We start from the raw sequence: 15,489 nt of genomic DNA on the forward strand, positions 1-15,489 counted from the left end.
TGTGGGCCAGGTCCGAGGCTTATGCGAGCCCTCTGCTCAGTTTCCACCAAGTGCTGCCGTGCTGTGTTCTCACCAGGAGCTCCAGGCCCTTCCCTAAATGTACTCAGGTTGTTGGCAGAATTGAGCTGCTTGCAGTTACAGGACTGCAGTCCTTCTAGAATCTCCTGGAGGCTGATTCTCCTCACAGGCAGTTCACAACATAGACATTTGCTTTCCTCCAAGCTGGCAGGATTATCCTTTTCTTAGTGAGGCCAGACCCATCCAGCACAAGCCTCCCTTGGACTAAGCCAAAACCAACTGATTAGGAAGCTTAATTATGTGTACAGATGTTATTAAGAGTCTCTTTTTCTTTGCTATGTAACCAAGACAGTAACATCCACCTTATTCACACTTTTGCCCACATGCAAGGGGAGGGGGTGAGCCAGGGTTGTACACAGCTGGAGGGGGGAGGGCATGATCTTGGGCCCCATCCTAGAATTCTGCCTAGCATAAAAACACAGTGTAAAGGTAAAAGAATGGGGAAAGGAATATCATAAACACAGTTATGAAAAGAAAATTACTATATGAATTACTATATGAGTAGAAAGTTCATCCATAGAACAAGGACTATTAAACAATAAAGACAGACGTTACTAAGGCTGATGTGTGGACTCTCCAGGAAGACCCAGCAGTCCCAAACATGATCCACCCCCAGCAGCTTCCAAATACAGGAAGAAAAAACGAAACAAATCAAAAGGCTAAATAGACAAATGCAAAGTTATACGGGGAGACTTTAGATCTCTTAGTCATCAGTAAAGCACAGAGGCTGAAAGTGAGTAAGAAAAGAAGGTGTAAGACGATGATTCTCCCTCAAGGTCAGCTTCATCCTCCCTCCTGTTCAGCATCAGAATGGACGTCCAGCCAGCGACACAAGGCCGCAAAGAAAAGACAGAAAAATCACGCAGATTGGAAGGGACATAGTCAAGTCTTTACTCCGAGGTGATGTGATTGTCTGTGTAGAACAAGGACGGGAGAGGCATCTCTGTGAAGGTGAGCCTGAAGGCAGGGAGCAACCACTCGGGCTCGGAGCGAAGGGAGGAGCCTGACTTCAAGACGCCCAGCTCCCTGCAGCCCCAACTCTCGTCATGAAGAGATGAGAAGTTGACTTTTCCTTTGAATAAAGGCAATCAGGGAACACAGGCGCCCCCTCCCCATCACCGTGTGAGTGTGAGATGAACTGTGGTAACAGCTAGTGGGCTGGCTGACCCTCCGTGTGAGGACCAGCGTGATTGATCCTGAGACCATGGATGCGGGGGGGTTTCACAGAAGGGTTCCTGGGCTGGGCCGTCTCTGGGGTTTGCCTGTGCTGCGCCTCACGGCCGCCGAGCTCAATGCTCACTTGATAGTAAAATCGCTCTTTCTCTTCATTTTAGGGGAGAGTCTTTCTGGGTTGGCAAGTGATTGTTTTGTTTCCCCCGATTGTTCTTACTTCAGAAGTGGAGGGAGACATGCACAGACTTCGGGAGAGGCCCCTGGCCGCGCGCACTGTGCTCTCCGGCTCACTGTGCAGCTCGGTGGTTTCACGCTCATGACGCTCTCGGGGAGCCCTGGGTAGACAAACGGCGCGGCCAGGGGTCCCCCCTTGAATACACGCCCTTAAGCTCCAGCCCCTGAGCACGGGCTGGTCTGACCAGTGGGAGCGCAGAGCCGCCCTGCAGCGCATGGAGAGCTGGTCAGAGGCGCCTCCTGGGAGCGGCTCTCCCCGCCCCCTGGGGACGGCAGCCCTCTCTGTCCCTGGTCAGCAGGAGCCTTCTGGGGGCTGCAGCTTGAGGAGGCAGGGCCGGAGAGTCGCCAGAGTAGGTACTCCCGGGATGGGGGCCGAGGGGGGCGACGGCCACCCCACAAGGGATGTTCTGGGTGGAGGGGAGGCCTTTCTGCATCTGGAGCCCCGTCTGCCTTCTTCATTTTTTCCCTCCAAATTTTCTCCCTCCTTATTTTAACAAGTTCTGAAAAGGAAATGGGGGTGGGGGGCTGACTAGGGCAGGTTTAGCAGGAAGCTCTGGTTAAGGGGAGCTGAGTCTCCTAGGACTGGGTCCTGTTTGTGACAGTTTGTGACCCCGGGAAGAGATTCCCTTCTGCTGGGGGGCTGGGGATCCACTCCTCAATCTTTCTGTTTTCTTTTCCCTGCAGCTGTGCTCTGCGCCATTCAGCCACACGCAGGCTCCTCCTTAACTGCATCCGCCAGGCTTCCTGCTGCGCCCTCACTGAGCACCACTGGCTCCCGGGTCTGTCCCTTGGCAGACAGGACTCTTCCCAAGGACCGCCCTGTCCCGCTGCCCACAGCCTCGGAGCAGCTAGCCCGCAGCACTGCGCCTGGTAAGGGGAGCCAGGGAGGGTCCCCACATCTATGGGGACCCAGAGAGCACAGCTTAGTTCTTGCCTCTGGTTTCTGGTGGGGTCTCACACAGGTTACCCCACCTCCAGGCGATGGTGGGCGCATTCTGGGCAAGAGCAGGTCTAGGTGGGTGGAAAACCAGTGTGGGAAGCAGCACCCCACAGTCCCACTCAGCCACGGCCACCGCGCCGGCCTGGGCCAGCAGATCCTCTACTTCTTAGCCCAGGGGGTCTCGGGGCCACGCAGGATTCCATAAAGCTGGACCAATATTTTCAACCCGGTTGTCAGATGGGAAAAGGGAACCCCCAGCACTCCCTGCTGCGGGAACCAGGCCAGGACACACACCTCATCTTACCCTCCTCACTTCTCATTTCCCTCCCCGCAGCCCGTCCTGGAGTGTCCGTGGCCCAGTGACCCTGGGGGAGGGGAGCAGATCCTTGAGGTCCCGTAGGGCAGATGTGGCCTCAGTATCTCCCACCCCACGAGCTACAAGTTCCCTCGTCGCCTCTGCCCCCTTCTCCCCAATACACACTCATGGTGACAAGATGAGGGACTCAGCCTGAGGCCCACCCGAGTTCAGGGGAGTGGATGGAAGAAATCCATCCCTTTATCGGCCGAGCCTGTGGGGGAAAGTGTCACAGACTCACACTCACGGAACTAGAGCCGTGACCTGGGTCCCGGAAAACACAGGGATGGGCCAGAGGAGTGGAGGAGACTCTTAGGGCGCTTGGCCACTGTCCCCCCAGGGGAATGCGTTCTTCACTTCATGCTTTCTCAAGGGGAGAGGAGACCCTCCGTGGATTTGTTTAAAAACAGTTTCTGCTTTCTCGTAAGGAGTGAGAAGAGGGGAGAGAGACGCTCCAGTCCAGGGTGTGACACAGCCTCCCCCCCGGCTGCTGAGTGATTTACAGATGCTTGAAAATACAATAGAAATAAAATAGAAAATGGCCCAAGGAGATAGTTCCCCGAGGATAACGATGCTCAGGTGTCTGAATGTGAGGTGTTCTCAGACCTTCTCGACTTTTCATTTCTGTTTTTATTCCAGAAGGGAATGGAAGGCCTTCAGAAGAGCAGCTACGGGACTATGGCTGAAGGTGAGAAAGCCCCAAAGCACTGGAGACCTCCGGCCCTGGGGGTGTGGGGGGCTCACTATCTCCCCCACATGCCCCTGCCCCTCCCTTAAACACGGCAGCAGAAGCCAGTGGTTTAACCTGAAGGCGAGAGAGGCAGCTGCTCTTTGTCCCCCGCCTGCCTCCACCATCACATGCCCTGGGGGGGGGGGCGCCCGGCGCGGCCTGTGGGAAACATGGAGATGAAACTTCTGGCCACAGGGTGGAGGATTTGGAACTGAATTGTGAGACAATGATTTCTGCTGCTGCTTCTGCTCCTGCTCTCAGCTGAAGAGAGGAAACCTTCCCCTCGGAGGTTTAGTTATCATTTTGCTCCTGAAGGACAGGAAAACCACTGCAGCAGGAGGAATAAACCAGGGCCCTGAGGAGCCTGAGGAACTAAATTCATCTGGGCTCCCCAAACGCAGCAATCCTTGGGTTCTCATCTCTTCAGACCTTCAACGTGCTAGTTCTTGGTTCCAGGTCACCCTCTCCAGCTCCACTTTTGTTATAATTTCCCGGATTCCCATCAGCCCAGTAGATGATCCTCCCAGCACGTGTCCTGGAACATCTTCCCCACCCACCCGAGGTCACTGCCAGGCTCTCCTTGACATCAACTCAGACCCTTCAGGCTTCCCCATTTCAACACCCAACTCCCCACCCAAAGGGCACACCCCCCCAATTGACCCTGGGTGGAGGTCACGAGGCCGCGACCTTGGAGACTTCCTTTCTCCCCAGGCTGAGCTGTGGGTGCTTCCACCCGAGCACACCTGGGGGTTTTCTCACTCGTGACTTCTAATTCACGTTATTCAGCCTGAAGCTGGTAAGAACCATCCATGGAAGCCCTTTTTCTGCAGGCCCGGGGGCTGCTCTGGAGGACGGGCATGGGGCCCCCTCCTTGGAGTAGCAGGACTCACTCTGGGCTGTGGGTATGTTACAGGGCAGAGAGGGGGCAGCCCAGTCCCGGAAAATCTGCCTGCTCTAAATAGGTTCTGCCATCTGCTGCATCAACAGAAAACATATGAGACTTTAATAGGAAGAAACTTTATCACAATTAGTGAACAAGACAGGAAAGGCAAAGAATCTTGTTTTTAAATCAAGCACCCAAAGTGACCTGTCCCCTCGTGGGTAAAAGTCCACCCAAGCAGGATTGGCCCAGAGCAAGGCCCCAAAGCCTGTCCCAAGTCTAAGGCACCTTCCAGTGGGGACCCACAGAAAAGGGTCAGAAACAACCAGACACGTCTGGAGGGAAAAGAGCAAAATCAAAGTCAAGACGAAAACTGCCATTGTCACCTCCCCACGGGTCTCCCCCACATCTGAGTCACCCAGTCCACGACCAAAACACAAGCGCAGTTTCTTCACGTGTCTCTGCTCCATGTGCCTCCTCCAGGGCTCCTTCTGGCTCCATCCTGCTTCCTTCCATCCTCAGTCTCCTCTGCAGCTTCTTCTCTCTCTGCTCAGTCCACCCTCCTTGGGGTGGCGCAGGAAACCTGGAACCTCCCCGTTTCCTGGGGACCCCCCTGTTACTGGTACAGCCGGGGCTTGCCCTGGGGGTCCCCTTCTGCCCAAGAGCCTCCTACGTTGCCTACAAAACTTGGCACGTGTTCCAATAGGACTGTCCATCTGGGAAAGAGGCCCAGGGCGTCCATGAGGAGCTGTGACCAGAATCCTCAGAATTACTCAGTAGGGCACAGAAAGCTCCCTCTTTCTTTCACACACAGGCTGGGCAGGAGATGACAGGATCACAGCTTCGTCCTCACTGAGGCTCGTGCTGGTGGGCAAGACGGGCTGTGGGAAAAGCGCCACCGGGAACAGCATCCTCCGCCGGCAGGTGTTCGAGTCCCGGCTGGGGGCCCAGGCCGTGACCAGGAGGTGCCAGAGGGAGGCGGGCACCTGGAACGGGAGGAGCCTCCTGGTGGTCGACACGCCCCCCATCTTTGAGGCAGAGGCTCGGACAAGGGAGATAGCCCAGGACGTCGGGGACTGCTACCTGCTGTCCGCCCCCGGGCCCCACGCGCTGCTGCTGGTGACCCAGCTGGGCCGCTTCACGGAGCAGGACACGCAGGCCGCGAGGAAGGTGAAGGAGGTCTTCGGGGCAGAAGCCATGAGACACGCGATCGTCCTGTTCACCCACAAGGAGGACCTGGGGGACGGGTCCCTGCACGATTACGTGGCCGATACAGACAACCAGAGCCTGCGGGCGCTGGTCCGGGAGTGCGGGAGGCGCTACTGTGGCTTCAACAACCGGGCCACGGGGGAGGAGCAGAGGGTGCAGCTGGGGGAGCTGATGGCCCTGGTGGAGCAGCTGGAGAGGGAGCTGCAGGGCGCCCACCTCAGAAACAGCCTCTTCTCGGAGGCTGAGCTGCTGCTGCTGCGGGGCAGGGGCGGGGCCTGCGGGCAGGAGCTCAGGGCCTTCCTGGCCAAGGTGCAGGCACAGGTGGAAAAGCAGAAGGAAGAGCTGAGAGAGACCCAGAGCTCAGGGGTGATGAGGGGGTTCCTCAGAGTCTGGAGCTGGGTGATGTCTCACCCCGGAACTTCTGCCTTCCTTGGCGTGTGCGTGTTGGTTTCTGTTGCCCTTTTAATTTACTTTGGGGCTGGTGGCCACTGAGCACAGGGGACACGCTCTGCGCGCCTTCCCTTCAGAGCCGCCCGCTGCCCGTCGGGGCTTCCCTTCCCTTCGTGAGGGCACTTTCAGCCCCTCCCCCGGCAGGATCGCAGCCCTTTTCAGTAAATAAAGCCTAGAGGAAAAGCTGGCGTCTCTGGTTGTTGTTAAAAAGTCTGAGGGTGAACCCCAGGGACCTGGCCACAGCCCTGGAGCCTGGCTGCAGGAAGGGCGCGGGCCGAGGGGCTGAGGGGCCTAGGCAGGAGGGGAGGGGAGGGGAGGGGGGGAGGGGGCGCAGGCACAGGGCTGGTTCTGTGAGCTCTGTCCATCGTCCTCCGTGGGCAGTAAAGCTGCTGTGTTACTCTCCAGGGCTGCAAGTAAGTGATTCACAGCCTGCGCAAGGGCCCAGATGTAACCTCCTCAAACCCTTGAAGAGTTCTCAGGCCAAGGACCACCCCCTCCATGCAGCCTTCCCAGACTGCCCAACCTAATTTGTCCATCCCTCCTGGCTCCACTTGGTCCTGCTACACAGACACTAAGACAGGACCATGAGTGCCCAGCTCTCTGCTGGGAGCAAGGAACATAAGGTAGATAACACAAGGTTCCTGCTTGGAAGAAGTCACTGGGGATGAAGTCATAGAAAAATGGGGTAAACGTGATGTTGCTTGGAAGTGGGGTGTCAGCCAACAAAAGGTTATACTTGGCCCTTCAGAGGCTCCCTGGACAGGGTGGTGCTGGCCTCTCCCAGGAGTCACTTCAGGCTGAGGCAGGCCACAGCCCAGGAAGGGAGTGGGATCAGCCATGGAGAGAGGGTGCAGGGAGAGATGGCACTGGCAGGGCCTGGGCTACCAGGGCCAAGGGCTATGTCACAGGGCAAGGGTTGGTGTACTGGGAAGATTGCACATGGTGGTTGGAAATACAAGGCAAGCCTGGGGACTGGGGGAGTATTGGGGAGAAAGAATCCCATCTGGGGGGTCAGAACCAGGGCTGTGTGGATGGGAGCGGAGCAGGGAGGGGAGGATGGGCCTGAGGCACAGAGGAGGTGGAGGGACAGCAGTCGGGGAGGCAGCCAGTGTCATCCTGGGCATCTGGTGACTGTGCTCCCGTCACCCCCAGGGCCTGCGGAGGGAGAGCAGAAAGGTGAAGACTTCAGATCTGGATGTGTGGCCGTGAAGGCCTCTGGGGCATGTCCAGTCTGGGAGACAATCGCGGGGGGATCCCATCCTCCCTGTAGGAAAGACCCTTGATGCGTGATCCAGGCCTGAGGAAGTGTCAAGGGCAGGGCTATAGGAGGGTGGCTCCCGCCAGGGTGCCAATGGTCATTCCCAGGCTCCCATGGGGAACAGAGCACCCACACTTTGCCCACAAGCAGCGCTGCCTGTGACCCAGAGGGCCCCCGCCTTTGTGGATGTGGGAGGAGCAGAGGTTGGAGCGTGACCTGGAGATAAGCAGCCGTGGAGGAGAAGGGTTGGCCAGCCCTTTACTCAGGGGGAATGTTCAGGAAAAAAATTCCTTGGGAGTGAGCTCCTGAGCTGTGTGTTCCTGCTCCGTACCCCCCCCCACCCCACCACCCGGCCCTGCCTCCTCCCCCATATTCTCCCAAACAGTCCTGCTCTGAGTATCTGTCACTTCATTCAGAGTCTGTGAGCAGTTACTTGACCAGGCCCCTGAGCAGGCCCCGGGTCCCACCGAAATCTAAGAACAAGAGAAATCTGGTCCCTTGTCCCCAGGCCATGTCCTCCACCCTGACGCGTGTTCTCATATTTCAGAGGAACCGTGAGAGGCTTAAGGATTTAAAAAAAAAAAAATATGGAGTCGGGCCTCCCTGGTGGCACAATGGTTGAGCGCTGTGTTGCGAAGCTGCCCGCAGCCTCTGCAGCGCCGGTTCCATCCTCGGCCACCGGGGAGGGTCCCACATGGCGTGCAGACCTCTCCTGCTGCCCACTGCTCCCCTCAGCAGTGTATTTCGTCTGTCTGCCTGTTCTGTCCCCCACACTGGCTCTGGTGAATTCTCTCACCCTCCTGCGCTTCTGACTATACGCAGTGCTTGTATAAATAAATAAATAAATCTTAAAAAAAAATCATTAAAAAAAAAGAAATATGGAGTCAAATGCTTTCAAATGTAGGTAAGAAAAAGACCAAAACTCAAATAGCTTAATCAATAAGGGAATTTATTCTGAAATAATGGGGAATTCAGAGGTAAGTTGGGCTTCGGGAGCAGTGACTCAGGGGTTCAGGTCTGTGTCATCTCTGTTCTACTCTCAAGCATTGACTTCACCCCACCCTAGTGGCAAGATGCCGGCTGGCGCTCCAGACATCACCCTCAGATCCAAGAAGGATCTGAGACAGAGACTGTCTTTCTGAGGGACTCGTTGGCCTAAAACGAGGCATCACACCCATCCATGAGCTCGTCGGGGCAAAGAGACTAAGGTTGGCGCCTGCAGGCCACCAGGCGGCCCGGGGCTGGGCTGTTGTCCTCTGCTGGAGCACAGGGCTCGGTGCCAGCCAGGCAGAGTCCAGGCCCCCCAGGAGTGTCCGAGGCAGAAGGGAGGGACCTGCAGGGACAGCAGCCTGTTCTCTGTGGACAGGACATTCATTCCAGAATCGGTGACTCGAGGACCGTGAACCCACGGGGTGTTGTTTAGAACATGCTCTGACGTGCAGATGCCAGCTGGAGTGAAAGAGGGTGGAAGATGGCAAGAGAAACAGGAACAGGTCAGCAGAACAAACAAGACAAACACCCCCTTTTTTGCAGAGTGTCTGGTCCTTGGAGGGCTCAGAGCCCTTGAGGAAGGAGGCGCCCTGCAGCTCCCTCTCCAGCTGCGCCACCAGGACCATCAGCTCCCCCAGCTGCACCCTCTGCTCCTCCCCCGTGCCCAGTTGTTGAAGCCACAGTAGCGCCTCCCGCACTCCCGGACCAGCGCCCGCAGGCTCTGGTTGTCTGTATCGGCCACGTAATCGTGCAGGGACCCGTCGCCAAGGTCCTCCTTGTGGGTGAACAGGACAATCGCGTGTCTCATGGCTTCTGCCCCGAAGACCTCCTTCACCTTCCTCGCGGCCTGCGTGTCCTGCTCCGTGAAGCGGCCCAGCTGGGTCACCAGCAGCTGCGCGTGGGGCCCGGGGATGGACAGCAGGTAGCAGTCCCCGACGTCCTGGGCTATCTCCCTTGTCTGAGCCTCTGCCTCAAAGATGGGGGGCGTGTCGACCACCAGGAGGCTCCTCCCGTTCCAGGTGCCCGCCTCCCTCTGGCACCTCCTGGTCACGGCCTGGGCCCCCAGCCGGGACTCGAACACCTGCCAGTGGAGGATGCTGTTCCCGGTGGCGCTTTTCCCGCAGCCCGTCTTGCCCACCAGCACGATCCTCAGCGGGGCCTGCCCTGGCCCTGAGCACTCTCCTCCTCCTGTGGGGGCATGAAAGCAGGTTTGCCTCCCTCTGGGTTCCTCAGCTGAAACCCGTCCCCAGCATGAGGGCCTCTGGAAGGAGGTTTGGTTTCCATGGGGTCGTGAGGGTGGAGCCCCCGTGATTAGGGGATAGTGTCCCTGTAAGTAGAGGAGTCCAGGGGCCTCTCTCCACCAGGTGAGGACACAGCCCCAGGAGTGGGTCCTCCCCAGACGCAAATCCACCAGCACCTTGACCTTGGACCTCCCGGCCTCCAGACTGAGAGAGATTTGCTGCTTCCCACCCAGGCTGCGGCGCCAAGGAGGCCTCATGCCCTCCTGCCGTCACGGGGCTGCACCGAGAACCCCAACTGCCCCTCAACAAAAGCAAGAAAGGAACTCAGGCAGGGCTGGGAGGCCACATCACCCCAGCTGGGCAGAGCCCCTGGGCTCTTTCCTCCACGACTGCCGCCGCCCTTCTAGAACCTTCTCTCTATTTTGTTCCCACCCAAAGTGATGCTCAGGGCCTCCCACAACCAGGAGTTGATTGGCCCCTACTTTCCACTCCTGTCCTTCCTGCCTGATCTCTGTCTTACAAAATGACAGGGTTTTACTAGAAAAATGTAACCTCACTACGGAGAACATCAAAGCAAATAGCCCACCACGTGACATTTCCTGGGGAGATGCATGTCCTGCGTTGCTGATAAGTTGAGTCACCCCAAGGAGGGGAGTTTGCTCCCCGATGCTCAGGTCCTGGCCCCCAAGTTCATAAAAAGCTCGCAAGACCCTTGCCTTGTCTGGAGGCACCTTCTCCGTCCTGAAGCCCTTCTTCCATGATGCCCTAGAAGGACACGCAGGGACGGCCCACACTGGAGTGGCTGGGCATGCCCCACAAATCCCCACATTTATAGAGGAAACAGGGGTGGGAAGAAACAGCCACTGAAGGTGGGACATGCAGGAGGGACACCAGACCAGGTCTGCGGGGACCCGGCCCCACCCCACAGCCTGGGCTCCCGGGAGGTTCACGCACAGCCCAGCATGGATGCAGCCGCAAGGGCTTCCTGTCGCCGTGAGTAGCTCACGGGGGGGCACTGAAAATGCAGCGTCCACCCTGAACACCTAACCAGTGAGAGCACCGCTGCCTGCCAGCTCCAGGCCTCTGGGCTCCCGTCACTTTACGGTCAGTCCTGCCAGACTCACGGCTGCCTGCAAGCGTGCCCTTGCGTGCTGCAGACGGGCCCCTCCCTAAGCGTCTGCATGACGGGAGCACCTCACTTGTGCTGCAGATGGAAGGTCAGCCTGGATGGGCCAGTGAGTGGACCTCTTGTCCATGGAGGGTTCTCGGTGGTCCCGTGGGCTTGCTCACCACATGGTGGCCGGTCCAAGGGTGAGCACCCAAGGGAGCAGGGGGCAGGTTCCGGCTCCACCTGAGAAGTCCTGGGGCTGCGTCAGCCACCTGCTGTTCACCCACGTCAGGGAGGGACACAGACCCCTCTGCTCAACGGCGGGAGCAAGGTCAGGGTGCAGGGACAAGGAAGACAGGAGACACTGCCACGGCCTCACGTGGGGACGCACGTACCGCATTAGCGTCACCGCAGACTGGGAAGGAAGCTGAGGCTGACATTACTCCCAAAACCCGTCCCATACTCCTGACAGTTTATCCTTGACCCAATTTACAAAATTCACAATGTCGTCAAGCACACCGCCCTTAGCTTCATCCCTTGCATTTTTGCTCTGCTCTTCCCATTGCCTCTGCAGCGCTTCGATTTTCCTTTCCCTGTCTTCCCTTGGTTTATCAGCATCTTCCTTTTCTACCTGTTTAATTTTTTCATGTAATTGCTCCATGTACTTTTGCTTCAACTTCTCCTCCTTTTCTTTGAGCTTTTTCTCCATGTCCTCGTAGATGTTGTTAGAGAAGCAGGCCCCTCCGTTGCTCTGCACCATCTTCACCCACCAGCTCCTGCACCTGAGCCTCCTTCTCGGCCTCCCCCGCCCTGTTGTTGAAGGCGCAGCAGCGGCCCCCACACTCCCTGACCATGCTTCTTAGCGGCTCGGGTCCTTGTGCTATAAACTCACTCAGGCTATCGTCCCCCAAATCATCCTTGTGCGTGAACAAGAAGATCATGTGCTTCATGGCAGAATCCCCAAAGACGTTCTTGATCAACTTGATAGTTTTCTGCTCTTCCTCTGTGCAGCAGCCCAGCTGCATCACCATGACTACGGCGTGGGGCCCCGGGGCCGAGTGCAGGACGCACCGGCTGATCTCCAAGCAGGTGGTGTCCAGGGTGTCCTTGGTGTCAAAGAGCCCCGGGGTGTCGACAAGTAGAGGGCTCCTCCCCAGCCATACCTGGGATTCTACCTGGCACGTCTTGGTAACAGCGTGGGTGCCATTTTAGATTCAAAAACATTCTTCCCCAGGAGAGTGGTCGCTGTGGCACTTTTCCCACTTCCGGTTTTCCCCACGAGCACGATCCTCAGAGTGTTGTCCTCGCTGTCAGCCATGGACACCGGGTTGGACCTAGAGGGCAATGTGAGGAAAGAGAATCACTGTAAGCAATGGCGCGTCCTGACTAAGTGGGGTTTATCCTAAGAACCGAGGGGTGAGGTGGGGCTGGGGGAGCTCAAGGGAGAAACATGGTTCATATAAGAAATCTCAATAAGAAATGGAAGAAAAGGGCCTCCCCTGGTGGCGCAGCAGTTGAGCGCTGGGTTGCAAGGCTGCCCACAGCCTCTGCAGCGCTGGTTCGATCCCCAGCCACCGGCGAGGGTCCCACCAAAAAAACAAAAAAAAGAAATGGAAGAAAAACAAAAGACTGGAGAACTAGCCCAGCCTCTCCTCCTCTCATGCCCTCCGGACACACCCGCGCTGCAGGCTCCTGGGGCCGCTGCTTCACTCCCTTCCTCTCACTCTCTCATTTCCACCCACGCCCTCCTTGCTCTGCAGGAAAGCAGTGTCTACAGCGCTAGACGTCACTGTCTTCTCCTTTGGTGTCACGCGCGTTCTGATCCGGAACAGGCTCAGGTGTCTTCGTGACGACCGATCTGAGGACGCTGGTGGGAGCAGCTCGCGTTCCGTGCAGGGGAGACAGCGTCCTTACCCCAAAGCAGGCGCATCGGGCACTCAGAGTGTGGACTCGAGGGGGGAGTGGGTGCTGCCACTGGGCTGTGGGCAGCTGGGCCGCGGGGCTCAGCCGAGGGGATAACCCCTTGGGGCGGGATGTGAGCACTGCCTGGGGTTTGTGCTTGCTCTGTGTAGGCGGTGGGCGCATCTCATTTTCTCAGGTTACCCAGATAAAGAGAAATTTGACGTCATTGTTTAAAAATACTCCAATATTTACGAGAGCATGACGGAGTTACTTGTGACCTAGTGTGGGTCTGCTAATCCTAAGCGGCCTGTTTGGCCGCCATTTTGTTGCCTACGGTTCTGAATCCTAAGCAAGGTCAGAAGGGCCTGGTCAGTTAGGTCCAGGAGCCCCGCAAGGTGCCCTTGAGATCCATCAAGAGCACAAAGCTGGATCACGCTGGGAAGGGTGTGCTTCACGAGTATGACCGGGAACACCGGGGTAGATGTATAACAAGGGACCCCAGAAGCTGATCAGTGGAACGCCTTGTTGATAAGAATAAAACCAGGGTGGGGGGATTAGGGTGTGATCTCCATGACAACACCGAGTCATCAAGCAGATGAGAAGCACCTGGAGGGCAGATTCACAACCCCTGATCTTCTATATTCCTCCCCTTTCCTTAATCTCCTTCCCCTTCATCTCCTTCCTCTTTCCTTTTGCTCTGCCCCCTTACACCGATGCTGTGAATCAATAAAAAGGCCAGGATCTTGCTCTTCAGCAGCATCCCGCATCATGTAGCCTGCTCCACCACTCCCGTCTCTTTATCAGTGTGGTGTTGCCTGACAGAGCAATCTATCATGACAAAGTGTTTGAAGTGAGCTTTGGCATCTGACTCCGAATTCTAGAAGCTGTTCCTTTGCTGAGTGGTAACATAAACCAAATCACAGTCTTTATGAATTTCATGTGTGGGTTACAGCTAAATGCCCGTGACCATCATGGGCCCGGAGAGGCATCAGATAGAGAGTGACCCTGATGGTGAAGACTCCACAGTTGAGGAGCTGGAAGATCTGGTGGCCAGTCTGTGCCCGAGGCCAGGAGCAGGTGTTGCTGGGAGGGTCATCTCAGGCACTTGGTGCAGAAGGCTGTCCAGGCTTCACCTTTGGGGAAGGTGTGGCAGTGAGCACTAAGATGGGTCCAGGTGTGGGGGAGGACCACGCCATGCACAGCCTTCCTGCATACAAGCACTGGGTACAGTCAGAAGCACGGGAGGGTGAGAGAATTCACCAGAGCCAGAGCAGGGAGCAGAGCAGGCAGAAGGACCGAAGTACACTGCTGAGGGGAGCAGCGGGCGGCAGGAGAGGTCTGCGCGCCATGCGGGACCCTCCTCCGGTGGCCGGGGAGCAGCCGGGGATCGAAACAGCGCCGCGGAGGCTACAGGCAGCTTCGCAACCCAGCGCTCAACCGCTGCGCCACCGGGGAGGCCCCTGGAATTCACTTTCAATCAACCATTTTGTTCCATTTGGGCCTTGAGCTGATTGCATGAGACCCACCCACGTGGAGGAAGGCAAATTTCTGTGCATCTCCTCCACTGCTGGTGCTTCTCTCAGTGGGAAACATCCTCACAGACACATCCAGAAGGTTTGACCAAACATCCGGTCACCCCATCAATTGACAGACAAATTAGCCATCATGTTGGTGGTGCAGGACCTTGAGCTCTCACAGGGTTACTCCTACCACCTGTGGGGTCTGTGACTTATCACGGTCTGAAACGCAGGGGACACTTCTTGCTCCTGGAGCCAAATGTCTGTGCTGTACTTAGAATGTCAAGTGTTCTTCCTTTTATAAAAAAATTAGTGGTTACTCTAGAGTTTGCAATACACATTTACAAATAATTCATGCCAATTTCAAATGATGTTCTACTGCTTCCCGGATCAGCCAGGTACTTTATAACAGAGTATTCCCAGCTCCTGCCTCCCGTCTGCCGTAACGCTGCTGTCATTCACTTCAGTTACCCACGTGCTGGCATCGTGTGATGCGAAGCTCCTTTCATCGCTGTGAACAAAACATCACCTAGTAGGCCAGGTCAGAATAAGAGACATGAAAGATTTCCTACACAAATGCTCTTACTTTCCTCATGTAGAGCTGATTCCTGACCTGTGTTACTTTCCTTCCTCCTAAAAAACTTCTGTTTGTTGTGGGGCCGGTTTGCTGGTGATAGAATCCCTGACTCTTGTTTGCGTGAGAGAGTCTTTACGATTCACTCCTGAAGGCTGTTTTTGATACAGAGTCTACTTGGTGGTTTCCTACTTTCAGCACATTCAATATTTTACTCCTCTCTATGCCCCTTGCACGGCTTCTGACGAGCAGTCTGCTCCTGTTCTTACCCTCTCTCCTCCGTAAGTAAAGTGTTTGATCTTTGGGGCTCTTTCCAAAATTTTCTCTTTGTCTTTGTCTTTCTGCAGCTTAAATACTCTACGCCAAGTGTGGATGTTTTGGTATTTATCCCAGTTTCTCTTAGATCACGGCATCTGTGGCTTGGGGGGTGTCATTAACTTCGTCTGCCATTGTTCCTGAAGATGGATTTATTATGTTTTATTCTCTCTTTCTCTCTTTCTTGTATTCCAGTTATGCTCCTCTGGAAATTGTCACACAATTCTTGAATATTCTGTTCTATCTTTTCTATTATTTTATCATTTCAATTTGGGGAATTTGTATTATCTTCAAGCTCATTAATTCTTTCCACGGTTGTGTCCACTTGTCAATGAACGCCAGAAGGTCATTTCTCATTTCTCTATGGCACTTTTGATTTTTAGAATTTCCTTTTGAGACTGTCATGCTGTTTCCCTATCTCTGTTTACATTTTCATCTGTTTTTGCATGTTAGATACCCTTTCAGGCAAACCCTTTAACATTTCAACCACTCATTTTATTTAAAAAATTATTTACTTATGCGTACAATAACTGGG

The 15,489-nt window shown here is 55.8% G+C and overlaps 3 protein-coding genes across 4 annotated transcripts; 1 reads left to right on the forward strand and 2 right to left on the reverse strand.

Annotated features, from left to right (window-relative positions):
• Window positions 1-1,740: 1,740 nt before the first annotated feature.
• Window positions 1,741-6,305, forward strand: LOC119248681 (GTPase IMAP family member 5-like). 2 transcript variants are annotated; one of them, XM_037515566.2, is made up of 4 exons: window positions 1,741-1,839; window positions 2,170-2,355; window positions 3,420-3,468; window positions 5,205-6,305. In XM_037515566.2, exons 3-4 carry the CDS (start codon window positions 3,426-3,428, stop codon window positions 6,089-6,091), a joined length of 930 nt encoding a protein of 309 aa, XP_037371463.1. In that variant the 5' UTR covers window positions 1,741-1,839; window positions 2,170-2,355; window positions 3,420-3,425; the 3' UTR covers window positions 6,092-6,305. The 2 variants fall into 2 exon arrangements, with proteins under 2 accessions (XP_037371463.1, XP_037371455.1); XM_037515558.2 differs by having other exon boundaries at window positions 1,741-1,835.
• LOC119251522 (GTPase IMAP family member 3-like) lies at window positions 6,222-10,297 on the reverse strand. Its single transcript, XM_037518777.1, is given in 4 exon segments — window positions 6,222-6,340; window positions 8,827-8,964; window positions 8,967-9,485; window positions 10,270-10,297. Coding segments are annotated over 4 exon segments (804 nt in total).
• A 788-nt stretch (window positions 10,298-11,085) lies between these two features.
• LOC119251533 (GTPase IMAP family member 7-like) lies at window positions 11,086-11,964 on the reverse strand. Its single transcript, XM_037518784.1, is given in 3 exon segments — window positions 11,086-11,413; window positions 11,415-11,847; window positions 11,850-11,964. Coding segments are annotated over 3 exon segments (876 nt in total).
• Window positions 11,965-15,489: the final 3,525 nt, after the last annotated feature.

Source organism: Talpa occidentalis, unplaced genomic scaffold (assembly GCF_014898055.3).
Source record: "Talpa occidentalis isolate TD23 unplaced genomic scaffold, MPIMG_talOcc4v2.1, whole genome shotgun sequence".
In the NCBI taxonomy this organism is placed as follows: Eukaryota; Metazoa; Chordata; class Mammalia; order Eulipotyphla; family Talpidae; genus Talpa; species Talpa occidentalis.